Source organism: Trematomus bernacchii, unplaced genomic scaffold, assembly GCF_902827165.1.
Source record: "Trematomus bernacchii unplaced genomic scaffold, fTreBer1.1, whole genome shotgun sequence".
In the NCBI taxonomy this organism is placed as follows: domain Eukaryota; kingdom Metazoa; phylum Chordata; class Actinopteri; order Perciformes; family Nototheniidae; genus Trematomus; species Trematomus bernacchii.
In genome coordinates, this window is record NW_022987839.1 from 6,570,227 (window position 1) to 6,597,608 (window position 27,382).

General features: G+C 36.5%; 1 protein-coding gene across 46 annotated transcripts; it reads right to left on the minus strand.

Moving 5' to 3' along the window:
* Window positions 1-244: 244 nt before the first annotated feature.
* LOC117500376 (inner centromere protein A-like) lies at window positions 245-23,562 on the minus strand. 46 transcript variants are annotated; one of them, XM_034153266.1, is made up of 23 exons: window positions 23,538-23,562; window positions 14,577-14,633; window positions 13,965-14,024; window positions 13,354-13,413; window positions 12,743-12,829; window positions 12,133-12,192; window positions 11,521-11,607; window positions 10,910-10,969; window positions 10,299-10,385; window positions 9,687-9,746; window positions 9,075-9,134; window positions 8,464-8,523; window positions 7,853-7,912; window positions 7,242-7,301; window positions 6,630-6,689; window positions 6,021-6,080; window positions 5,410-5,469; window positions 4,798-4,857; window positions 4,187-4,246; window positions 3,776-3,835; window positions 3,165-3,224; window positions 2,557-2,616; window positions 245-1,750 (listed from the first exon to the last, which is right to left on the minus strand). In XM_034153266.1, exons 2-23 carry the CDS (start codon window positions 14,599-14,601, stop codon window positions 582-584), a joined length of 2,475 nt encoding a protein of 824 aa, XP_034009157.1. In that variant the 5' UTR covers window positions 14,602-14,633; window positions 23,538-23,562; the 3' UTR covers window positions 245-581. The 46 variants fall into 46 exon arrangements, with proteins under 46 accessions (XP_034009157.1, XP_034009148.1, XP_034009147.1 ...); XM_034153257.1 differs by having other exon boundaries at window positions 13,965-14,051; XM_034153256.1 differs by lacking the exon at window positions 23,538-23,562 and adding an exon at window positions 18,194-18,218.
* Window positions 23,563-27,382: the final 3,820 nt, after the last annotated feature.

Consider the following 27,382-nt stretch of genomic DNA (forward strand, 5'->3'; position numbering starts at 1 on the left):
AAAAAGTTCAGCTATTATTGAGATAATTAATGAGTTTTGGGTATTTCTGGATTTAAAGGTCAATAATGGAAAATCCTTAAAGTTACCACAATTGAAAATGCTCAGATTCAGCACACATTCATTTCCAGTTTGCTGTTAATGGGTTCAGGCATTATTTCTTATTTTTTATGATGACATGACATTTTTTTGTTTAGATCCAGTTGTGAATAATACTGTGATTTCTAATAAGATAGACCCTTAAAACTGTCTTTTATGTCCTTTATTAAACAACAGAAGCACATAACACACTCAATGTGAAGTCAACAGTCTTTTATTATGGCACATTATTGATCACTATGTTTGTCTTTACACAATCATTTCTGTTCCAACATTTTCATATTGAATTACAAAATTCATTGCATATATAGATTTTAACCTTTCATTTTACAAAAGCCAACATTACGCCAGTTACAGGAAAGCCAAAGAAAACCTTACTCACCACTGAAATAACTGATATTACTATAAATCACATCAAACAACAAAATCTAAAAGGGGGCTGTGAAGATTAACAAGGGGGTATTCCAGCGGGTCAGACTGTATCATCAACGCCCAAAAAACCAAGACCTCACACCTTTTCCCATAGCGTTCACACCTTGTTCCACAGCGTTCACACCTATTTTCGCAGCGGAAAAAAAGTCGTCAATCCATGAAGCGTTCTCCTCAGCATCCTTCCTGGCCCTCCTGTCCTCCTCTTCTCTTAATCTCCTCTTTTCCTCCTCCATTTCTCTTTTGTGAGCTTCTCTCAGCCTTTCCCCCTCTTCTTGTATTCTCCTCCTCTCCTCCTCTGTTGATCTTTTGCTAGCTTCTCTCAGCCTTTCCTCCTCTTCTCTTAATCTCCTCATCCCCTCCTCCATTTCTTTTTTGCTAGCTGCTTTTTGCTTTTGATGCTTTTCTCTTTTTTTCCTCATCTCCTTCTCCATTTCTCTTTCACAAGCTTCTATCTGCCTTTCTGACCTCTCCCTATCCTCTTTGATTTTTTGTAATTGTTCCTCATTCTTTTTATCTAATCTCTTTTGAATTTCCTCTTCCTGTTTGCGTATTTCCTCTTCTCTCTCTTCAAGGATTCTCTGTTTTTCCTCTTCTAGCTCCCTCTCTGCCTCCTGGAACATTTCATTGGTGTAATGGCTTCCTCCGTTCTTCTCTGTTATCTTTCTGATCTTGTTGAGCAGCTCTTTGACCTGAGAACGATCCTCCACCTTATTATTGAAGACGTGGCACTGGCCGTTACATCTGTCCACAAGTTCCTGCAGGGCTTCGCTTTCCTTCAAGAACTCTTCAATAGTTTTGTCTTCGAGCAGGTCACCGTGGGTAAAGAGAACCATGCTGTATTTGTTCGCTTCCTCTCCAAAGATTTCCTGAATCTTCTGCACTGTCTGCTTTTCTTCATCTGTGAATCTGCACAGTTTGATGACGACCAGGAAGATATGAGGTCCAGGAGAAGCAAAAGCAACACTCTTACCAACATCTTTTCTGGTCTTCTCTTCATCAATGCTAGTGTCAAACAGACCAGGAGTGTCAATAACCTTAACTTTTTGTCCATCAACTTCACCAAAGGCATTAGAACAGTCTACAGTCATGGATTTAGCAGAGAACTTTGATGGAAAGAACTCTTTTCCCAGAATGTTGTTTCCTGTGGCGCTCTTCCCAACTCCGGTCTTCCCCACCATCACAATCCGGAATAACTCGTTATTGTATGTGTTTGATGGAGGGTCTGAAAAAAATGAATAAATATTTAGCAATCTAGGTATTTATAAAATGGTTCAACTACCAAATGAATGATGTTGACAGAGAGGGGGGTGGGCTCAAGATGGTTTAATAATCTAGAACATGTCTAGGAACTATGTGATTCAATTGATGTTTTTCATTTATTCCTGTAGACGCTATTCGCAACATAGAAAGCGTTTATTAGGTGAATGGCAGGTTTGGTGATAAAGGTAGTGGGTCTGTCAATGTCAAGTGATGCACCTTGAAGGGACCTTGTTTTTTCTTTACCGGAGCAAGAGAGAGGCACCATGATGAACTCAAATCAAACTAAATGGTAATCTTACCTGGATGTTTGACTTCTTAACTGCCTGTCTACAACCTGCACTGAAATGGTGCAGCAGCGGCCTCTAGCTGTACGTTTATTTTAATAAGATTTTTTTTTGGACAAATACTCACTAAAACATGTTTAGTTTATATCTTTCATACTTCTACAAATTACCCCATTTTAGGCCTAAAAAAACTTTGAAGGGTATAAGTTGCCTTTAGTTATAATCAGGACAGGAGCCCAAACAAACTTCGTACTGGCTACCCCTAAATAGTCTTGTGAAGAATGTAATACAAGCAAGTAAAAGCAGTGTCGCATTCGCAAAATCACCCAAGCTCTTAAAATGCTCGGAATTTAATAAATATTAATTTTGTATGAACTGTTTTGATCTGTTCATTATTAGGAAATATGTCACGCTACCTATCCATCTATAAATATGTATTTAGATAAGTTGCAATCATCATTAACAATACAGTTTATTCACTTACCATATCGGGCACGTTTGATGGCCATAGTTGGTGATGGAGGGAGGAGCTGGTCATTTATTCCTGTAGACACCATGAACAAAAATACTGGAAATTAAAATCACACTAAATGGTAATCTTGCCTGGATTCTTGACTTCTTAATTGCGTACAACCTGAACTGAAATGGTGCAGCAGTGGCCTCTAGCTGTACATTTATTTTAATGAGAAAACATTTTTGACAAATAGTCCTTACAACATGTTTAGTTTCTATCTTTCATACTTCTACAAATTACCCCATTTTGTGCCTTACATTTTTTTTAAGGGTATAAGTTGCCTTTAGTTATAATCAGGAGCCCAAAGAAACTTCTGACTGGCTACCCCTAAATATTGTTATTATTCTTAATAAGTTTCATGTAGTCTTGTGAAGAATGTAATACAAGCAAGTAAAAGCAGTGTCGCATTCGCAAAATCACCCAAGCTCTTAAAATGCTTGGAATTTAATAAATATAAATTTTGTATGAACTGTTTTGATCTGTTCATTATTAGGAAATATGTCACGCTACATATCCATCTATAAATATGTATTTAGATAAGTTGCAATCATCATTAACAATACAGTTTATTCACTTACCATTTTGGGCACGTTTGCTGGCCATAGTTGGTGATGGAGGGAGGAGCTGGTCATTTATTCCTGTAGACACCATGATGAACAAAAATACTGGAAATTAAAATCACACTAAATGGTAATCTTGCCTGGATTCTTGACTTCTTAATTGCGTACAACCTGAACTGAAATGGTGCAGCAGTGGCCTCTAGCTGTACATTTATTTTAATGAGAAAACATTTTTGACAAATAGTCCTTACAACATGTTTAGTTTCTATCTTTCATACTTCTACAAATTACCCCATTTTGTGCCTTACATTTTTTTTAAGGGTATAAGTTGCCTTTAGTTATAATCAGGAGCCCAAAGAAACTTCTGACTGGCTACCCCTAAATATTGTTATTATTCTTAGTAAGTTTCCTGTAGTCTTGTGAAGAATGTAATACAAGCAAGTAAAAGCAGTGTCGCATTCGCAAAATCACCCAAGCTCTTAAAATGCTTGGAATTTAATAAATATTAATTTTGTATGAACTGTTTTGATCTGTTCATTATTAGGAAATATGTCACGCTACATATCCATCTATAAATATGTATTTAGATAAGTTGCAATCATCATTAACAATACAGTTTATTCACTTACCATTTTGGGCACGTTTGCTGGCCATAGTTGGTGATGGATGGAGGAGCTGGTAATTTTTTACTGTAGACACCATGATGAACAAAAATACTGGAAATTAAAATCACACTAAATGGTAATCTTGCCTGGATTTTTGACTTCTTAATTGCGTACAACCTGAACTGAAATGGTGCAGCAGTGGCCTCTAGCTGTACATTTATTTTAATGAGAAAACATTTTTGACAAATAGTCCTTACAACATGTTTAGTTTCTATCTTTCATACTTCTACAAATTACCCCATTTTGTGCCTTACATTTTTTTTAAGGGTATAAGTTGCCTTTAGTTATAATCAGGAGCCCAAAGAAACTTCTGACTGGCTACCCCTAAATATTGTTAGTTGCAATCATCATTAACAATACAGTTTATTCACTTACCATTTTGGGCACGTTTGCTGGCCATAGTTGGTGATGGATGGAGGAGCTGGTAATTTTTTACTGTAGACACCATGATGAACAAAAATACTGGAAATTAAAATCACACTAAATGGTAATCTTGCCTGGATTTTTGACTTCTTAATTGCGTACAACCTGAACTGAAATGGTGCAGCAGTGGCCTCTAGCTGTACATTTATTTTAATGAGAAAACATTTTTGACAAATAGTCCTTACAACATGTTTAGTTTCTATCTTTCATACTTCTACAAATTACCCCATTTTGTGCCTTACATTTTTTTTAAGGGTATAAGTTGCCTTTAGTTATAATCAGGAGCCCAAAGAAACTTCTGACTGGCTACCCCTAAATATTGTTATTATTCTTAGTAAGTTTCCTGTAGTCTTGTGAAGAATGTAATACAAGCAAGTAAAAGCAGTGTCACATTCGCAAAATCACTCAAGCTCTTAAAATGCTTGGAATTTAATAAATATTAATTTTGTATGAACTGTTTTGATCTGTTCATTATTAGGAAATATGTCACGCTACATATCCATCTATAAATATGTATTTAGATAAGTTGCAATCATCATTAACAATACAGTTTATTCACTTACCATTTTGGGCACGTTTGCTGGCCATAGTTGGTGATGGATGGAGGAGCTGGTAATTTTTTACTGTAGACACCATGATGAACAAAAATACTGGAAATTAAAATCACACTAAATGGTAATCTTGCCTGGATTTTTGACTTCTTAATTGCGTACAACCTGAACTGAAATGGTGCAGCAGTGGCCTCTAGCTGTACATTTATTTTAATGAGAAAACATTTTTGACAAATAGTCCTTACAACATGTTTAGTTTCTATCTTTCATACTTCTACAAATTACCCCCATTTTGTGCCTTACATTTTTTTTAAGGGTATAAGTTGCCTTTAGTTATAATCAGGAGCCCAAAGAAACTTCTGACTGGCTACCCCTAAATATTGTTATTGTTCTTAGTAAGTTTCCTGTAGTCTTGTGAAGAATGTAATACAAGCAAGTAAAAGCAGTGTCGCATTTGCAAAATCACCCAAGCTCTTAAAATGCTTGGAATTTAATAAATATTAATTTTGTATGAACTGTTTTGATCTGTTCATTATTAGGAAATATGTCACGCTACATATCCATCTATAAATATGTATTTAGATAAGTTGCAATCATTATTAACAATACAGTTTATTCTCTTACCATTTTGGGCACGTTTGCTGGCCATAGTTGGTGATGGAGGGAGGAGCTGGTCATTTTTTACTGTAGACACCATGATGAACAAAAATACTGGAAATTAAAATCACACTAAATGGTAATCTTGCCTGGATGTTTGACTTCTTAATTGCGTACAACCTGAACTGAAATGGTGCAGCAGTGGCCTCTAGCTGTACATTTATTTTAATGAGAAAACATTTTTGACAAATAGTCCTTACAACATGTTTAGTTTCTATCTTTCATACTTCTACAAATTACCCCATTTTGTGCCTTACATTTTTTTTAAGGGTATAAGTTGCCTTTAGTTATAATCAGGAGCCCAAAGAAACTTCTGACTGGCTACCCCTAAATATTGTTATTATTCTTAGTAAGTTTCCTGTAGTCTTGTGAAGAATGTAATACAAGCAAGTAAAAGCAGTGTCGCATTTGCAAAATCACCCAAGCTCTTAAATTGCTTGGAATTTAATAAATATTAATTTTGTATGAACTGTTTTGATCTGTTCATTATTAGGAAATATGTCACGCTACATATCCATCTATAAATATGTATTTAGATAAGTTGCAATCATTATTAACAATACAGTTTATTCTCTTACCATTTTGGGCACGTTTGCTGGCCATAGTTGGTAATGGATGGAGGAGCTGGTCATTTTTTACTGTAGACACCATGATGAACAAAAATACTGGAAATTAAAATCACACTAAATGGTAATCTTGCCTGGATTTTTGACTTCTTAATTGCGTACAACCTGAACTGAAATGGTGCAGCAGTGGCCTCTAGCTGTACATTTATTTTAATGAGAAAACATTTTGACAAATAGTCCTTACAACATGTTTAGTTTCTATCTTTCATACTTCTACAAATTACCCCATTTTGTGCCTTACATTTTTTTAAGGGTATAAGTTGCCTTTAGTTATAATCAGGAGCCCAAAGAAACTTCTGACTGGCTACCCCTAAATATTGTTATTATTCTTAGTAAGTTTCCTGTAGTCTTGTGAAGAATGTAATACAAGCAAGTAAAAGCAGTGTCACATTCGCAAAATCACCCAAGCTCTTAAAATGCTTGGAATTTAATAAATATTAATTTTGTATGAACTGTTTTGATCTGTTCATTATTAGGAAATATGTCACGCTACACATCCATCTATAAATATGTATTTAGATAAGTTGCAATCATTATTAACAATACAGTTTATTCTCTTACCATTTTGGGCACGTTTGCTGGCCATAGTTGGTGATGGATGGAGGAGCTGGTCTTTTTTTACTGTAGACACCATGATGAACAAAAATACTGGAAATTAAAATCACACTAAATGGTAATCTTGCCTGGATTTTTTGACTTCTTAATTGCGTACAACCTGAACTGAAATGGTGCAGCAGTGGCCTCTAGCTGTACATTTATTTTAATGAGAAAACATTTTTGACAAATAGTCCTTACAACATGTTTAGTTTCTATCTTTCATACTTCTACAAATTACCCCATTTTGTGCCTTACATTTTTTTTAAGGGTATAAGTTGCCTTTAGTTATAATCAGGAGCCCAAAGAAACTTCTGACTGGCTACCCCTAAATATTGTTATTATTCTTAGTAAGTTTCCTGTAGTCTTGTGAAGAATGTAATACAAGCAAGTAAAAGCAGTGTCACATTCGCAAAATCACCCAAGCTCTTAAAATGCTTGGAATTTAATAAATATTAATTTTGTATGAACTGTTTTGATCTGTTCATTATTAGGAAATATGTCACGCTACATATCCATCTATAAATATGTATTTAGATAAGTTGCAATCATCATTAACAATACAGTTTATTCACTTACCATTTTGGGCACGTTTGCTGGCCATAGTTGGTGATGGATGGAGGAGCTGGTCATTTTTTACTGTAGACACCATGATGAACAAAAATACTGGAAATTAAAATCACACTAAATGGTAATCTTGCCTGGATTTTTGACTTCTTAATTGCGTACAACCTGAACTGAAATGGTGCAGCAGTGGCCTCTAGCTGTACATTTATTTTAATGAGAAAACATTTTTGACAAATAGTCCTTACAACATGTTTAGTTTCTATCTTTCATACTTCTACAAATTACCCCATTTTGTGCCTTACATTTTTTTTAAGGGTATAAGTTGCCTTTAGTTATAATCAGGAGCCCAAAGAAACTTCTGACTGGCTACCCCTAAATATTGTTATTATTCTTAGTAAGTTTCCTGTAGTCTTGTGAAGAATGTAATACAAGCAAGTAAAAGCAGTGTCGCATTCGCAAAATCACCCAAGCTCTTAAAATGCTTGGAATTTAATAAATATTAATTTTGTATGAACTGTTTTGATCTGTTCATTATTAGGAAATATGTCACGCTACATATCCATCTATAAATATGTATTTAGATAAGTTGCAATCATCATTAACAATACAGTTTATTCACTTACCATTTTGGGCACGTTTGCTGGCCATAGTTGGTGATGGATGGAGGAGCTGGTAATTTTTTACTGTAGACACCATGATGAACAAAAATACTGGAAATTAAAATCACACTAAATGGTAATCTTGCCTGGATTTTTGACTTCTTAATTGCGTACAACCTGAACTGAAATGGTGCAGCAGTGGCCTCTAGCTGTACATTTATTTTAATGAGAAAACATTTTTGACAAATAGTCCTTACAACATGTTTAGTTTCTATCTTTCATACTTCTACAAATTACCCCATTTTGTGCCTTACATTTTTTTTAAGGGTATAAGTTGCCTTTAGTTATAATCAGGAGCCCAAAGAAACTTCTGACTGGCTACCCCTAAATATTGTTATTGTTCTTAGTAAGTTTCCTGTAGTCTTGTGAAGAATGTAATACAAGCAAGTAAAAGCAGTGTCGCATTTGCAAAATCACCCAAGCTCTTAAAATGCTTGGAATTTAATAAATATTAATTTTGTATGAACTGTTTTGATCTGTTCATTATTAGGAAATATGTCACGCTACATATCCATCTATAAATATGTATTTAGATAAGTTGCAATCATTATTAACAATACAGTTTATTCTCTTACCATTTTGGGCACGTTTGCTGGCCATAGTTGGTGATGGAGGGAGGAGCTGGTCATTTTTTACTGTAGACACCATGATGAACAAAAATACTGGAAATTAAAATCACACTAAATGGTAATCTTGCCTGGATGTTTGACTTCTTAATTGCGTACAACCTGAACTGAAATGGTGCAGCAGTGGCCTCTAGCTGTACATTTATTTTAATGAGAAAACATTTTTGACAAATAGTCCTTACAACATGTTTAGTTTCTATCTTTCATACTTCTACAAATTACCCCATTTTGTGCCTTACATTTTTTTTAAGGGTATAAGTTGCCTTTAGTTATAATCAGGAGCCCAAAGAAACTTCTGACTGGCTACCCCTAAATATTGTTATTATTCTTAGTAAGTTTCCTGTAGTCTTGTGAAGAATGTAATACAAGCAAGTAAAAGCAGTGTCGCATTTGCAAAATCACCCAAGCTCTTAAATTGCTTGGAATTTAATAAATATTAATTTTGTATGAACTGTTTTGATCTGTTCATTATTAGGAAATATGTCACGCTACATATCCATCTATAAATATGTATTTAGATAAGTTGCAATCATTATTAACAATACAGTTTATTCTCTTACCATTTTGGGCACGTTTGCTGGCCATAGTTGGTAATGGATGGAGGAGCTGGTCATTTTTTACTGTAGACACCATGATGAACAAAAATACTGGAAATTAAAATCACACTAAATGGTAATCTTGCCTGGATTTTTGACTTCTTAATTGCGTACAACCTGAACTGAAATGGTGCAGCAGTGGCCTCTAGCTGTACATTTATTTTAATGAGAAAACATTTTTGACAAATAGTCCTTACAACATGTTTAGTTTCTATCTTTCATACTTCTACAAATTACCCCCATTTTGTGCCTTACATTTTTTTTAAGGGTATAAGTTGCCTTTAGTTATAATCAGGAGCCCAAAGAAACTTCTGACTGGCTACCCCTAAATATTGTTATTATTCTTAGTAAGTTTCCTGTAGTCTTGTGAAGAATGTAATACAAGCAAGTAAAAGCAGTGTCACATTCGCAAAATCACCCAAGCTCTTAAAATGCTTGGAATTTAATAAATATTAATTTTGTATGAACTGTTTTGATCTGTTCATTATTAGGAAATATGTCACGCTACACATCCATCTATAAATATGTATTTAGATAAGTTGCAATCATTATTAACAATACAGTTTATTCTCTTACCATTTTGGGCACGTTTGCTGGCCATAGTTGGTGATGGATGGAGGAGCTGGTCTTTTTTTACTGTAGACACCATGATGAACAAAAATACTGGAAATTAAAATCACACTAAATGGTAATCTTGCCTGGATTTTTTGACTTCTTAATTGCGTACAACCTGAACTGAAATGGTGCAGCAGTGGCCTCTAGCTGTACATTTATTTTAATGAGAAAACATTTTTGACAAATAGTCCTTACAACATGTTTAGTTTCTATCTTTCATACTTCTACAAATTACCCCATTTTGTGCCTTACATTTTTTTTAAGGGTATAAGTTGCCTTTAGTTATAATCAGGAGCCCAAAGAAACTTCTGACTGGCTACCCCTAAATATTGTTATTATTCTTAGTAAGTTTCCTGTAGTCTTGTGAAGAATGTAATACAAGCAAGTAAAAGCAGTGTCACATTCGCAAAATCACCCAAGCTCTTAAAATGCTTGGAATTTAATAAATATTAATTTTGTATGAACTGTTTTGATCTGTTCATTATTAGGAAATATGTCACGCTACATATCCATCTATAAATATGTATTTAGATAAGTTGCAATCATCATTAACAATACAGTTTATTCACTTACCATTTTGGGCACGTTTGCTGGCCATAGTTGGTGATGGATGGAGGAGCTGGTCATTTTTTACTGTAGACACCATGATGAACAAAAATACTGGAAATTAAAATCACACTAAATGGTAATCTTGCCTGGATTTTTGACTTCTTAATTGCGTACAACCTGAACTGAAATGGTGCAGCAGTGGCCTCTAGCTGTACATTTATTTTAATGAGAAAACATTTTTGACAAATAGTCCTTACAACATGTTTAGTTTCTATCTTTCATACTTCTACAAATTACCCCATTTTGTGCCTTACATTTTTTTTAAGGGTATAAGGTGCCTTTAGTTATAATCAGGAGCCCAAAGAAACTTCTGACTGGCTACCCCTAAATATTGTTATTATTCTTAGTAAGTTTCCTGTAGTCTTGTGAAGAATGTAATACAAGCAAGTAAAAGCAGTGTCGCATTCGCAAAATCACCCAAGCTCTTAAAATGCTTGGAATTTAATAAATATTAATGTTGTATGAACTGTTTTGATCTGTTCATTATTAGGAAATATGTCACGCTACATATCCATCTATAAATATGTATTTAGATAAGTTGCAATCATCATTAACAATACAGTTTATTCACTTACCATTTTGGGCACGTTTGCTGGCCATAGTTGGTGATGCATGGAGGAGCTGGTCATTTTTTACTGTAGACACCATGATGAACAAAAATACTGGAAATTAAAATCACACTAAATGGTAATCTTGCCTGGATTTTTGACTTCTAAATTGCGTACAACCTGAACTGAAATGGTGCAGCAGTGGTCTCTAGCTGTACATTTATTTAAATGAGAAAACATTTTTGACAAATAGTCCTTACAACATGTTTAGTTTCTATCTTTCATACTTCTACAAATTACCCCATTTTGTGCCTTACATTTTTTTTAAGGGTATAAGTTGCCTTTAGTTATAATCAGGAGCCCAAAGAAACTTCTGACTGGCTACCCCTAAATATTGTTATTATTCTTAGTAAGTTTCCTGTAGTCTTGTGAAGAATGTAATACAAGCAAGTAAAAGCAGTGTCGCATTCGCAAAATCACCCAAGCTCTTAAAATGCTTGGAATTTAATAAATATTAATTTTGTATGAACTGTTTTGATCTGTTCATTATTAGGAAATATGTCACGCTACATATCCATCTATAAATATGTATTTAGATAAGTTGCAATCATCATTAACAATACAGTTTATTCACTTACCATTTTGGGCACGTTTGCTGGCCATAGTTGGTAATGGATGGAGGAGCTGGTAATTTTTTACTGTAGACACCATGATGAACAAAAATACTGGAAATTAAAATCACACTAAATGGTAATCTTGCCTGGATTTTTTGACTTCTTAATTGCGTACAACCTGAACTGAAATGGTGCAGCAGTGGCCTCTAGCTGTACATTTATTTTAATGAGAAAACATTTTTGACAAATAGTCCTTACAACATGTTTAGTTTCTATCTTTCATACTTCTACAAATTACCCCATTTTGTGCCTTACATTTTTTTTAAGGGTATAAGGTGCCTTTAGTTATAATCAGGAGCCCAAAGAAACTTCTGACTGGCTACCCCTAAATATTGTTATTATTCTTAGTAAGTTTCCTGTAGTCTTGTGAAGAATGTAATACAAGCAAGTAAAAGCAGTGTCGCATTCGCAAAATCACCCAAGCTCTTAAAATGCTTGGAATTTAATAAATATTAATTTTGTATGAACTGTTTTGATCTGTTCATTATTAGGAAATATGTCACGCTACATATCCATCTATAAATATGTATTTAGATAAGTTGCAATCATCATTAACAATACAGTTTATTCACTTACCATTTTGGGCACGTTTGCTGGCCATAGTTGGTGATGGATGGAGGAGCTGGTAATTTTTTACTGTAGACACCATGATGAACAAAATACTGGAAATTAAAATCACACTAAATGGTAATCTTGCCTGGATTTTTGACTTCTTAATTGCGTACAACCTGAACTGAAATGGTGCAGCAGTGGCCTCTAGCTGTACATTTATTTTAATGAGAAAACATTTTTGACAAATAGTCCTTACAACATGTTTAGTTTCTATCTTTCATACTTCTACAAATTACCCCATTTTGTGCCTTACATTTTTTTTAAGGGTATAAGTTGCCTTTAGTTATAATCAGGAGCCCAAAGAAACTTCTGACTGGCTACCCCTAAATATTGTTATTATTCTTAGTAAGTTTCCTGTAGTCTTGTGAAGAATGTAATACAAGCAAGTAAAAGCAGTGTCACATTCGCAAAATCACTCAAGCTCTTAAAATGCTTGGAATTTAATAAATATTAATTTTGTATGAACTGTTTTGATCTGTTCATTATTAGGAAATATGTCACGCTACATATCCATCTATAAATATGTATTTAGATAAGTTGCAATCATCATTAACAATACAGTTTATTCACTTACCATTTTGGGCACGTTTGCTGGCCATAGTTGGTGATGGATGGAGGAGCTGGTCATTTTTTACTGTAGACACCATGATGAACAAAAATACTGGAAATTAAAATCACACTAAATGGTAATCTTGCCTGGATTTTTGACTTCTTAATTGCGTACAACCTGAACTGAAATGGTGCAGCAGTGGCCTCTAGCTGTACATTTATTTTAATGAGAAAACATTTTTGACAAATAGTCCTCACAACATGTTTAGTTTCTATCTTTCATACTTCTACAAATTACCCCATTTCGTGCCTTACATTTTTTTTAAGGGTATAAGTTGCCTTTAGTTATAATCAGGAGCCCAAAGAAACTTCTGACTGGCTACCCCTAAATATTGTTATTATTCTTAGTAAGTTTCCTGTAGTCTTGTGAAGAATGTAATACAAGCAAGTAAAAGCAGTGTCGCATTCGCAAAATCACCCAAGCTCTTAAAATGCTTGGAATTTAATAAATATTAATTTTGTATGAACTGTTTTGATCTGTTCATTATTAGGAAATATGTCACGCTACATATCCATCTATAAATATGTATTTAGATAAGTTGCAATCATCATTAACAACACAGTTTATTCACTTACCATTTTGGGCACGTTTGCTGGCCATAGTTGGTGATGGATGGAGGAGCTGGTCATTTTTTACTGTAGACACCATGATGAACAAAAATACTGGAAATTAAAATCACACTAAATGGTAATCTTGCCTGGATTTTTGACTTCTTAATTGCGTACAACCTGAACTGAAATGGTGCAGCAGTGGCCTCTAGCTGTACATTTATTTAAATGAGAAAACATTTTTGACAAATAGTCCTTACAACATGTTTAGTTTCTATCTTTCATACTTCTACAAATTACCCCATTTTGTGCCTTACATTTTTTTTAAGGGTATAAGTTGCCTTTAGTTATAATCAGGAGCCCAAAGAAACTTCTGACTGGCTACCCCTAAATATTGTTATTATTCTTAGTAAGTTTCCTGTAGTCTTGTGAAGAATGTAATACAAGCAAGTAAAAGCAGTGTCGCATTCGCAAAATCACCCAAGCTCTTAAAATGCTTGGAATTTAATAAATATTAATTTTGTATGAACTGTTTTGATCTGTTCATTATTAGGAAATATGTCACGCTACATATCCATCTATAAATATGTATTTAGATAAGTTGCAATCATCATTAACAATACAGTTTATTCACTTACCATTTTGGGCACGTTTGCTGGCCATAGTTGGTGATGGATGGAGGAGCTGGTAATTTTTTACTGTAGACACCATGATGAACAAAAATACTGGAAATTAAAATCACACTAAATGGTAATCTTGCCTGGATTTTTGACTTCTTAATTGCGTTCAACCTGAACTGAAATGGTGCAGCAGTGGCCTCTAGCTGTACATTTATTTTAATGAGAAAACATTTTTGACAAATAGTCCTTACAAACATGTTTAGTTTCTATCTTTCATACTTCTACAAATTACCCCATTTTGTGCCTTACATTTTTTTTAAGGGTATAAGTTGCCTTTAGTTATAATCAGGAGCCCAAAGAAACTTCTGACTGGCTACCCCTAAATATTGTTATTATTCTTAGTAAGTTTCCTGTAGTCTTGTGAAGAATGTAATACAAGCAAGTAAAAGCAGTGTCACATTCGCAAAATCACTCAAGCTCTTAAAATGCTTGGAATTTAATAAATATTAATTTTGTATGAACTGTTTTGATCTGTTCATTATTAGGAAATATGTCACGCTACATATCCATCTATAAATATGTATTTAGATAAGTTGCAATCATCATTAACAATACAGTTTATTCACTTACCATTTTGGGCACGTTTGCTGGCCATAGTTGGTGATGGATGGAGGAGCTGGTCTGCTGCTGAGTTGAGGAAGGGAAGTTAGTCTACAGCAACACCTCCTTAAATGCAGACTTCATGCAGCAAACCACACCCACACACACTGCTGACATCAAAGTCTGAAGTTCAGCTACAGTGGGATGATTCTTAGTTTAAAAGTATAAAATCCTTCTCTTAATAAATAAGAACAAGGGGAAATATAGCCTTGTGTGTTTATTTTAATTGAACAGACTACATATTTTAGATATATAAATCCTCAATGCTCTTTACATATCAACATTCACCCATTCACACACATTCATACAGAGGCAGAGGCTGCCATGCAAGGTGCTCAGGGAGACTAACATTCACACACACTCACACACGTTGTCCAAACCAATTTGTGGTTAAGTAGGTATCTTGCCCAAGATCACATGGACATGTTATTTACAGTTTGACTGCACCTTCAGCAGTCTGCAGCTCTCAAAGCGTTTTAAAAGAAACATGGACAGTTGGCTACAGCCTTTTGCATAATAGTGATTTAATCTAATCTGGCTTCATATTATTAAAAGAAACATGAGCATCAACCCGACGCAGTCCGCCATTGTTGTGGTTGTGAGTGGCTGGGAACACAACTGGGACTAAAAAGGAGAACCAGTTCAGAACCAGAAAAGCATGGAGCTAGGTTTGGTGGAAAGGGGCATGGATGTGTTTAAACTGCCATTTATTTCCCCGCTAGGTTTTCACATTCATGTGATATGATTTTATTCAACCTCTTATTCAGGGACTGAATGATTGATACCCTTACATTTCCCATTATAATGTATTTTCCTTTCACTTTTAGATGACTGCCCTCAGTAAACCCTGCTCCCCTCTCCCTTCAGCATTTACAAGAAATGCTCTCTGTTCTTCTAAATGCCACACACACATGCAGACTGTGATCAACACTTTGAACTGTTGCTCTCCGAAACCGGCTCGAGATACACTTTTTGTTATATTCCATGGAATGCTCTTAACATCCCGATAGCAATGAATATCTTAAGTGCTCTGACAAAAAATCCATACAAAAATGTCATCTGTGGAAGCCGTAGTACTGTAAAAAGCACGACCAATCATTTTAGCCGGCCCAGCTAAAATAACTGGATGGCCTACCTGCCTGTCAGCCTTCCATCTGTGCACAAACTTATCTCGTGCCCTCATTGGTCATGTGCACGTTCGTGTGTGTTGGAGGAGGGGCTCTATAAGGAAGTGGCAGATTTTCTCCGGTCGTGTATTTTCAAATTCTAGCGATCTCGAGTCGGTTTCTCAAATTGACATACCCTACCTTTAAACTCATACTGTTGAATCCTCATATAAACTTAAACTCAAAGTGGTTTTGCTTGTATTGAAGATTGTAGTGTACGGTGCAAGGGATTCATTTTAAGTTCTGATTCCCAGAATGGTGTTTCAAGTGGAGCTCTTCCCAGCTTCAGTCTTCCCCTCCATCACAATCCTGAGCACCTCATCATTGTATTTGATATCAGAAATGTCAATGCACAAATGGGATTTATTTTCAGACACTGACACGCAGTCCAGATGAATGCAATTTTAGATGCTACTTTTATTGACAATTTATAGTTTGACTCTAGCTCCTTCAGCAGCTGTTGTGTGGGACTGATCCACACTGTTACAGCAGCCTGAACTTTGTCAAAGTGTTTTCAAAAGAAACATTGATTGGCTGATTCAGGATATAGCATAATAATTAAACTGACCATCTTCATTATTTTACTGCCATTTCTTTCCCAGCTAGGTTTTCATGTTCATGTGATATGATTTATATTCAACCTCTTATTCAGGGACTCAAATGATTGACACCCTTACATTACCCATTAGAATGTATTTTCCTTTCACTTTTAGATAACTGCCCTCAGTAAACCCTGCTCCCCCCTCCCTTCAGCATTTACTAGAAATGCCTTCTGTTCTTCTAAATGCCAAAAAAACCTGTAGACTGTAGTCAACACTTTGAGCTCTCAGTCTCTGTTCATGACAGGATGTGGCAGTTAACATGCTCCAAATGGCCCAAAACGTAACATGTTTGATAATGATGCAGCCCTCAACACATCTAGACGTATTATGAATTTAAATGTCTCTAAAACCCAGGAATTGATCATTGACTTTAGACGTCACAAGGATGTTCCTAAGGAGTGCATCACAGGGTTGGGAGGGTTACTTTGTAAATGTAATTAGTTACTGAATACTGAATACATGGCTCTGAAAGTAATCCAAATACAGTTACAGTTACGTGTCTTAAAAACGTATTCAGATTACTTTTAGAATACTTTCTTTTTCCATAACAGATGGGTATGTTTTGGTGAACAGGAGACACGTATTTTACTGTTTTAATGGCTTATCAAGAGCACAACTCAAACACGACATCTTGGCGTCATTCTGGACAGCTCCCTCTCATCTGCGCCCACATAAAAAACATCTCACGGACTGCATTCTTTGTACTGTCTTAAACCTTTCCTTAGAATATGTTATGAATTGTAAGGTGTCCTTGGGTGCTTTGAAAGGCGCCCCTAAATAGAATGAATTATCATTATTATTCATTATTATTATTATTATTATTATTATTATTATTATTATCTGAAACGATGTAATAACTTTTAAAACGTTTTCCAGTCACTTGCCCCATGCATTCAGCAGCAGCATTCACTTTGATTTTATCCCGTTATGAAATGTCATCATTTCAACACTAAAGAAAAGCTACATAAACGTTTTCTTGCACATTTTATCGAACCATCTCCGTTTCTAACTTTCAATATATTTAAAAAGAGATCTCTCTCTCTCATCTGCGTGCCGGGTCGGGGCCTCAAAGACACACTGGCTACATCTCTCTCTCGCTCACAGACATGCTGCAGCGCTGTGCACACAGTTCTGCCGGTAATGAATATTACATTTTGTGAGGAAACTTTTCCACCAATAATTCCAATAAGTATTCCAAAATGTATTCACTTCAGGTTTACGAAAGTCACTGTAATCAGATTACTCGTTTTTCAAATGTAACGCGAGCTGAATACAGTTACTTGTATTCTGATTACGTAACGCAGTTACATGTATTCCGTTACAACCCAACCCTGATCATACACAATGACAAGGTTGACATTTTCACATCATATAAATACTTGGGCACCATTTTCTATGACCACCTCAAATTTGATGTGAATACTGAGTGAAGCGGGGTTGTTGTGGAGATTCAGCACTCACAACAGGAAAGAATGAAACAGAGAGGAATCAATAAAACACAAACACAGAAATAGTTGAGATTAATCATTATTATTTAGTTGTTGCAACAAACAAACAACAATGGGGAAACATTGTTGTTTGTCTCTAATAGAGGTGTCATACATAATAACCTAATAAAAGTAAATGTAACAACTACTACAGTGCAACAAAACAGGAAGATTAAATGTGGTCTCTTAAACATAAGATCTCTAGCATCTAAAGCAATGTTGGTAAATGATTTAATATCAGATTATAATATTGATATATGCTGTCTCACTGAAACTTGGTTGAGACATGAAGAATATGTCAGCATAAATGAGGCCACTCCACCCAGCCATACCAATACTCATATTGCTCGAGGCACAGGCCGATTGATCATGTTGTTGATAGTGCTACAGATGCGCTGCGAATACAATTAGACTCTGTTGCTCCTATAAAAAAGAAGAAAATAAAACAACATAGATTAGCTCCATGGCATAATGCCGAAACCCGCAAAATAAAGCAAAAGTCGAGACAACTTGAAAGGATATGGCGTTCCACTAAACTTGAAGAATCTCGTTTAATTTGGCATATTACTCTCAATGAATATAAGAGAGCACTGCGTAAAGCGAGAGCAGCTTACTACTCTTCATTAATAGATGAGAATAAGAATAATGCAATATTTCTTTTCAGCACTGTAGCCAGGCTGACAGAGAGCCACAGCTCTATTGAGCCTTCTATTCCCATAGCACTCAGTAGTAATGATTTTATGTGCTTTTTTAACGATAAAATTGTTACTCTTAGAAACAAAATGAATGACCTCTTGCCTTTGACCAGTATAGTGTTATCAACAGCTCCCGGAAACGTAAGTTCTAATATTACACTAGATAGTAAATTAGAATGCTTTTCAGCCATAAACCTTGAACAATTAAATTCAATGATTCTCTCTTCTAAACCATCAACGTGTATCTTAGACCCGATTCCAACTAAGCTGTTAAAGGACGTTTTTCCATTAGTTAGCACTTCTTTATTAAATATTATGAATATGTCTTTATTATCAGGCTATGTTCCACAATCATTCAAAGTAGCAGTGATAAAACCGCTTCTTAAAAAACACAACCTCGATCCAGAGGTTTTAGCCAACTATAGACCTATTTCTAATCTTCCGTTCCCCTCACAAATTCTTGAGAAAGCAGTCGCAAAACAGTTGTGTGATTATTTAAAAAACAATGATTTATTTGAAGATTTTCAGTCTGGCTTTAGAACACATCATAGCACAGAGACAGCTCTGGTTAAAGTCACAAATGACCTTCTAATAGCCTCAGACAAAGGACTTGTCTCTATTCTTGTTTTGCTCGATCTCAGTGCTGCATTTGATACTATCGACCATGACATCTTATTTCAAAGACTAGAGCACTTAGTTGGCATACAGGGAACTGCTTTAGGCTGGTTTAGGTCCTATCTATCTGAACGCTCTCAGTTTGTATGTGTCAACGATGAATTTTCCATGCAGACCAAAGTTAGCCATGGAGTGCCACAGGGCTCAGTGCTTGGACCTATTTTGTTCACATTATATATGCTTCCGTTAGGCAATATTATAAGGAATCATTCTGTACATTTTCATTGTTATGCGGATGATACTCAACTATATTTATCAATCAAGCCTGATGAAATTAATCATCTAAATAAAATTCAAGACTTCCTCAAGGACTTAAAAACGTGGATTACCTTACATTTTGATGTTAAACACGGCCAAAACTGAAGTTATTGTACTCGGCCCAAAGAATCTACGAAACAAATTATCTAAAGATAGACTAACTATGGATGGCATTCATTTGGCCTCCAGTGAGACTGTAAGGAATCTTGGTGTAATATTTGATCAGGATTTATCTTTTAACGCCCACATAAAATCAATTTCAAGGACCGCCTACTTCCATCTACGTAACATTGCAAAAATCAGGCATATCTTGCCTCAAAACGATGGAGAAACTAGTCCATGCATTTGTTACTTCAAGGCTGGATTATTGTAACTCTTTATTATCAGGGTGTACCAAGAAGTCAGTTAAGTCGCTTCAGCTGATTCAAAATGCTGCAGCGCGTGTACTAACCAGAGTTCGGAAAAGGGACCACATTACTCCTGTTCTGGCTGCCTTACACTGGCTCCCTATAGAACACAGGATAGAATTTAAAATTCTTCTTCTCGCCTACAAAGCCCTTAATGGGCAGGCGCCATCTTACCTTAAATAACTCATTATACCCTACTGTCCTACTAGGGCATTGCGTTCCAAGAATGCAGGGTTGTTGGTTGTTCCTAGAGTCTCTAAAAGTACAATGGGAGCCAGACAGGGCTGGACTGGCCATCTGGCATACCGGGCATTTTCCCGGTGGGCCGACGTGCCTTTTGGGCCGACACGTCATTTTTTTTTTTTCTGAAGTCCCGGCCCATAAGACGGGTAGATTCGCCCTCTGTTTAAATGTTTTTAGTAATTGACACTGGGCCGGGCCAATAAAATCTTTAATCACCTCCCCCTTTGGGCCGCTCGGTGTGCATGATTAAATCACGCCCCCAGGAGGTGAGCCGGCCGTTGAAGCCAAACTGCCTTTTTTTTCGAAAAAAAAAAAAAGTTCGAGTTAGAAATGGAGAAGGCGAAGGCGAAGACGAAGGCCAAGCGAAAAGGGGGAGCAGAAAAATTGCGGGCAAGAAAAAAGCAGGCCCTTCGTGCTGATGCTGCCGCTTGTGTCAAAATAACCGACATGTTTAGTACAGGTGCAGGTCCATCTTCAGCACCCGTGGCCGATATTGGTGGTGAGGAAGATGATGAGAGGGAGAGAGATCAGCGCGAGTGGGGAGAGGGAGGAGAATTCGCGGTAAGCAGAAGCTAAGAAAATTAGGAAAAGATTATTATTAAGGTTATGATACTCTGTAGTTCTTGAACCCATTAATATCCCCTTGATGAAGCACTAATAAGACAAATATTATAAGAGAAACATTCGTTAGCCTACAAGCTAGTAAGCTGTCTTTTTTAGGTTTTCCCTGGCAAGTTAAAATATAGCTTAATGGGACTCTGATACGTTGTCTCATTGAAAGAATGTCATTATTTTGTTAACCATCATTCATGAACAATTACTGTCAGCTGGCAGCTTGTTTTGTTTAGTTTATTTACTTATTTGGTTATAAGGGCAACAGTGGTCTTTTGGGACCTGAAACATTTTTTTATAGTCAGCTTTTTGTGGTAGTTTTTCACAGAACCACGCCGCTCCCAAATACTGCACTCAAAGACCTCAGTAATTGTCTTATCAGATTTGACAGCAGGGCTACAGTGGAGAATCTACAGTCAGAGCTGATAGGTTTAGCTGGACAGTGGGACAGGCTTAAAGCATCACATGTGGAAGAATATAAGACCAGAACGGTGGAAGATGGATCAGAAGGAAAGGAAGAGGAGACTGAAATTGTGCATAAAAGCTGCTCCTCCTGCAAAAATTGCCCACTGTGCTGCTATGAGATACTCAGGCGGTTCAACATGTTGTCAGATGCTTATCATGTCCTTGGGCTTGCATATAAGTTCCTGCTGACCCTTTCCCTAACTCAGGTGGCCTGTGAAAGAACATTTTCAACGCTCAAGTTCATAAAGAGCCGACTCAGAAGCAGTCTGTCAGAGAACAAGCTGGAGACTTTTTTATTGATGGCCACTGAGAAAGACATCCTCATGGCATTGGACTCCGACGTGGTCATTGATAGGGTTGCTGAGAAGAGTGACTTATTGAGAAAGATGATTTTGTAGCTTAATAAGGTGAGATTAAGTAAATAAAATGATTCAGAAAATTCTCATTGTAATTAGCCAGCTCTGTTTTCTTAAATCCTGAACTTCACCCTCTCTTTGACAGGATGCCATCACTTGCCTTTTAAAGGATTCATCCAAAGAGGTCACCTGCATCCTTTTTGACTCTCCCAAAGCCCCCCAACTATACACACACACACACACACACACACACACACACACACACACACACACACACACACACACACACACACACACACACACACACACACACACACACTCCTACCCCGAGGAATGGACGCTGGACATAGTGCCCCTCTCCACAACAAGCATTCATTTTAGTTATTTCAGTCTAGTATATAAGTTACTTTGTGTGTACAGTATATATATACAGTATATATATCTTGCTAGTTGTGTACTTTTGTAATTTATGTGGGATTTCTGTCAAATGTTGCTTCAACTCCCTTTGTAAATTTAAATCTGTCTCTTTCAAACCTATTCTCAGGAAAAAAAATAAAGACAGTGGATAGTATTTTTGGTTAAGCCTGTGTTCCTTCAGTTCTGTGTGCTCTGTGAGGTTCTGAGAAACCAGCCGCCTAAAACTTGCACTATAGCCCCTTGCGTGCGTCAATCAATCAATCACATTTTATTTATATAGCCCAATATCAGAAATTACAATTAGTCTCAGAGGGCTTCACAGTGTGTACAGGTACGACATCCTCTGTCCTTAGACCCTTGCAGCGCTCAAGGAAAAACTCCCCAAAACAGAGTCCCACAATTAACAGTGGAAAGTAGGAAGAAACCTCTGTGAGAGCAACTTTTAATTGACAATTTATAGTTTGACTCTAGCTCCTTCAGCAGCTGTTGTGTGGGACTGATCCTCACTGTTACAGCAGCCTGAACATTGTCAAAGTGTTTTCAAAAGAAACATTGACAGGCTGATCGAGGATATAGCATAATAGTGATTAAATGGACCATCTTCATTTATGTACTTCCATTTCTTTCCCCTCTAGGCTTTCATGTTCATGTGATATGATTGTATTCAGCCTCTTATTCAGGGACTCAAATGATTGATACCCTTTACATTTCTTATCAGAATGTATTTGCCTTTCACTTTTAGATAACTGCCCTCAGAAAATCCTGCTCCCCCCTCCCTTCAGCATTTACAAGAAATGCCCCCAGTTCTTCTAAATCCTACAGAAACTTGCAGACTGTAGTCAACACTTTGAACTGTAGCTCTCAGTCTCTGTTCATGACAGGATGTCATATTATGCTGCACTCATAAGCTTGTAAACTTTCAAAACCTTCAGCAGGGCTTTGATATAAACACATTATTCTTCAATTCCTTAGGAATTAAACTCACTGTTGAATCATATAAACTTCCACTCAAAGTTGTTTTGCTGTATTCAAGATTGTAGTGTACGGTGCAAGGGATTTATTTTAAGTTCTCTTTCCCATAATGCTGTTCCCTGGGGAGCTCTTCCCAGCCTCAGTCTTCCCCTCCATCACAACCCTGAGCACCTCATCATTGTATTTGATATCTGAGGCTGAAGAAGGCTGAACAAAATAAACAATTTCCAAAAGTTCAATGCGTTGGAAAATGTCAATGCACAAACAGGATTTATTTTCGGACACTGACACACAGTCCAGATGAATGCGATTTTAGATGCAACTTTTAATTGACAATTTAGTTTGACTCTTAACTTAACCACTTTTAACAGAATTGCGTCGGTAAGCACGCCCAACAACTTTGCGCGAAGAAATAGACTACATGAGCACGACAGGGCTGAGTCTAACTTTAACAGCAGTAATGGCGCTGGCATGCATTAAAATGTCGATGTTTTGTTCAAAACAGTGAATACAAGAAAAGTAAATAACACTTGCTAGTTAAAAAGCAGTAATTAATAACTCAGGTGGCATGCTTACTTGTTTTACGATGGTTTGAGGAGGATCCAACACAAACACGTGTCCAACTGCTGAAGAACTGCTGCAAAGAGGAACAGGAAGTCTCACACCGCGGTATTCTCGTTTGAGGGCGTGGCATGACCGTGGCGTTGACAAAAGCATTTTTATTACGTTTTCCAAAACGTATTTTTAAAGAAAGTTCAGAAAATGTGATATTAATTTACAAATTAATGAGTTCTTAAAACATGTTCTCATTGTTGCTTAAGTGTTACTTATTTAAACGCACATTGAAAAAAAACTAATTTAGGGCAAGTAAATTCCATTAAAAAATTGAGTTTTGTTGACTTCACCATCAGAACTGTTTTTACAGTGTAGGCTTTCACGTTCATGTGATATGATTCTATTCAACTTCTTATTCAGGGACTAAAATGATTGACATCCTTACATTTGTCATTAGAATGTATTTTCCTTTCACTTTTAGATAACTGCCATCAGTAAACCCTGCTCCCCCTCCCTTCAGCATTTACAAGAAATGCACCTTGTTCTTCTAAATGCCACAAAAACCTGCAGACTGTGGTTAGCACTTTGAACTGTAGCTCTCAGTCTCTGTTCATGACAGGATGTCATATTATGCTGCACTCATAAGCTTGTAAACTTTCAAAACCTTCAGCAGGGCTTTGATATAAACACATTATTCTTCAATTCCTTAGGAATTAAACTCACACTGTTGAATCATATAAACTTCCACTCAAAGTTGTTTTGCTGTATTCAAGATTGTAGTGTACGGTGCAAGGGATTTATTTTAAGTTCTCATTCCCATAATGCTGTTCCCTGGGGAGCTCTTCCCAGCCTCAGTCTTCCCCTCCATCACAACCCTGAGCACCTCATCATTGTATTTGATATCTGAGAAGAAGGCTGAACAAAATAAACAATTTCCAAAAGTTCAATGCGTTGGAAAATGTCAATGCACAAACAGGATTTATTTTCGGACACTGACACACAGTCCAGATGAATGCGATTTTAGATGGAACTTTTAATTGACAATTTAGAGTTTGACTCCAGCTCCTTCAGCAGCTGTTGTGTGGGACTGATCCACACTGTTACAGCAGCCTGAACTTTGTCAAAGTGTTTTCAAAAGAACCATTGACAGGCTGATTCAGCATAGAACATAATAGTGATTAAACTGACCATCTTCCTTTATTTACTGCCATTTCTTTCCCCTCTAGGCTTTCACGTTCATGTGATATGATTCTATTCAACTTCTTATTCAGGGACTAAAATGATTGACATCCTTACATTTGTCATTAGAATGTATTTTCCTTTCACTTTTAGATAACTGCCATCAGTAAACCCTGCTCCCCCTCCCTTCAGCATTTACAAGAAATGCACCTTGTTCTTCTAAATGCCACAAAAACCTGCAGACTGTGGTTAGCACTTTGAACTGTAGCTCTCAGTTTCTGTTCATGACAGGATGTGGCAGTTAAGCTCAGATGCTGTGAAGCAGAGAAAGGCAGGCAAGGCAAGGCAAGTTTATTTATATAGCACCTTTCAACACAAGGCAATTCAAAGTGCTTTACACAAAATGAAAGACATTATGAAAATGGCATTTAAAATCAGTCATTAAAAAGCAAAGATAATAAAATAAACATTAAAAGAAAAAATACATGGATAAAAGTTACAGTGCAGTTTAAGATGTGAATAGTTCAATTAAAAGCAGCGACAAAAAGAAAAGTCTTTAGCCTGGATTTAAAAGTAGTCAGAGTTGCAGCGGACCTGCAGGTTTCCGGGAGTTTGTTCCAGATATTTGGAGCATAATAACTAAACGCTGCTTTACCATGTTTAGTTCTGACTCTGGGGACAGAAAGCTGACCAGTCCCTGAAGACCTGAGAGATCTGGATGGTTCATAACTTAGCAGGAGGTCAGAAATGTATTTTGGGCCTAAACCATTCAAAGCTTTATAAACCAGCAACAATATTTTGAAATCAATTCTTTGACACACAGGAAGCCAGTGTAAAGACTTCAGAACAGGAGTGATGTGATCCACTTTCTTAGTGTTAGTGAGGACTCGAGCAGCAGCGTTCTGAATCAGCTGCTGCTTTCTAATAGATGTTTTAGTGAGGCCTGTGAAGACACCATTACAGTAGTCCAGTCTACTGAAGATAAAAGCATTGACAAGTTTTTCCAAATCCTGCTGTGACATTAGTCTTTTAATCCTAGATATGTTCTTTAGGTGATAGTAGGCTGATTTAGTAATTGTTTTAATGTGACTGTTGAAACTCAGGTCAGAGTCCATGACTACACCTAGATTTCTGGCTTTATCTGTTGTTTTGAACATTGCAGACTGAAGCTCAGCGCTAACTTTTATACGTTCTGCCTTGGCTCCAAAAACCACTACCTCAGTTTTATCTTTGTTTAATTGGAGAAAGTTCTGACACATCCAGTCATTGATTTGTTCAATGCACTTACTCAGTGTTTGAATTGGAGCATAGTCTCCTGGTGAAATTGTTATGTAAATTTGTGTGTCATCCGCATAGCTATGGTAACTTATTTTGTTGTTTTTCATTATCTGAGCCAGTGGTAGCATGTAGATGTTAAAGAGAAGAGGCCCCAAGATGGAGCCTTGAGGTACCCCACATGTCATATTTGTCAACTCAGATGTGTATTTACCTATAGAAACAACGTTTTTTCTGTCCTTTAAGTAGGATTCAAACCAATTTAGAACTGTTGCCGAAAGTCCCACCCAGTTTTCTAGTCGGTCTAGTAATATGTTATGGTCAACAGTGTCAAACGCAGCACTGAGATCTAATAATACTAACAATGAAGTTCTGCCACTGTCTGTGTTTAAGTGGATGTCATTGAAGACCTTTACAAGAGCAGTCTCAGTGCTGTGGTTTGGACGAAAGCCTGACTGGAACACATCGAAACAGTTATTTAAATGCAAGAAATTACTCAACTGTTAAAAAACAACTTTTTCAATGATTTTACCTAGAAATGGCAGGTCTGATATTGGCCTGTAATTGTTCATTACTGAAGCATCAAGATTATTCTTTTTTAAGAGCGGTTTAATGACTGCAGTTTTCAGGGCCTGTGGAAAAATACCTGAGTGAAGAGATTTGTTTACTATATGAAGTAGATCTGAGGCCATGCAAGGAAAAACATCTTTGAAAAAGACTGTTGGAATAATATCAAGGCAGCAGGAGGAGGATTTCAGAAGTTGAATAATTTCCTCTAGGTTTTTATCATTAATCTGATGGAATTGTGTCATGGTGTTTGAATTGATATTAGGTGGACACAGGGACAACACATTTGCTGTACCTGATGCAGAGGCACTGACTGCTTGTCTGATTTTCTGAATTGTGTCAGTGAAGAAGGAGGCAAAATCATGGCAGGCCCTGGTGGATAGAAATTCAGAGGCTACTGACACTGGGGGGTTTGTCTGTTTTAGTCTGTCGACAGTAGCAAACAAGGCACGTGCGTTGTTTTTGTTTTTGGTAATGATGTCAGAGAAGAAAGACTGTCGTGCGTTTTTCAATTCCAAATTATAAAGGCCAAGTCTCTCTTTATAGATTTCAAAATGAACCTGGAGATTTGTTTTTCGCCACCTACGTTCAGCTTTTCGACACTCTCTTTTTTCTGTTTTCACGGTCATGGCCTTTCTCCATGGAGATATTTTCTTGCCAATCACTTCCTTTACCTTAGTTGGAGCAATGGCATCTATAACATTTTACATTTTTGAATTAAAATGATCTACTAGCTCATTTACTGAGATGTTAGCAGGGGCAAGTGTGCCCAAGTAAAGTCTATGTGTGGGAAACCCTGCTATCTTACCAGTTCTTATGCAACTCGCAAATATCTCTCTCTCTCT

Coding starts and splice junctions, on each gene's coding strand:
- LOC117500376 (XM_034153249.1), bottom strand. Junction 6,081..6,629: donor CAGCAAACGTGCCCAAAATG/GTAAGAGAATAA, acceptor TGGTGTCTACAG/TAAAAAATGACCAGCTCCTC. Junction 4,858..5,409: donor CAGCAAACGTGCCCAAAATG/GTAAGAGAATAA, acceptor TGGTGTCTACAG/TAAAAAATTACCAGCTCCTC.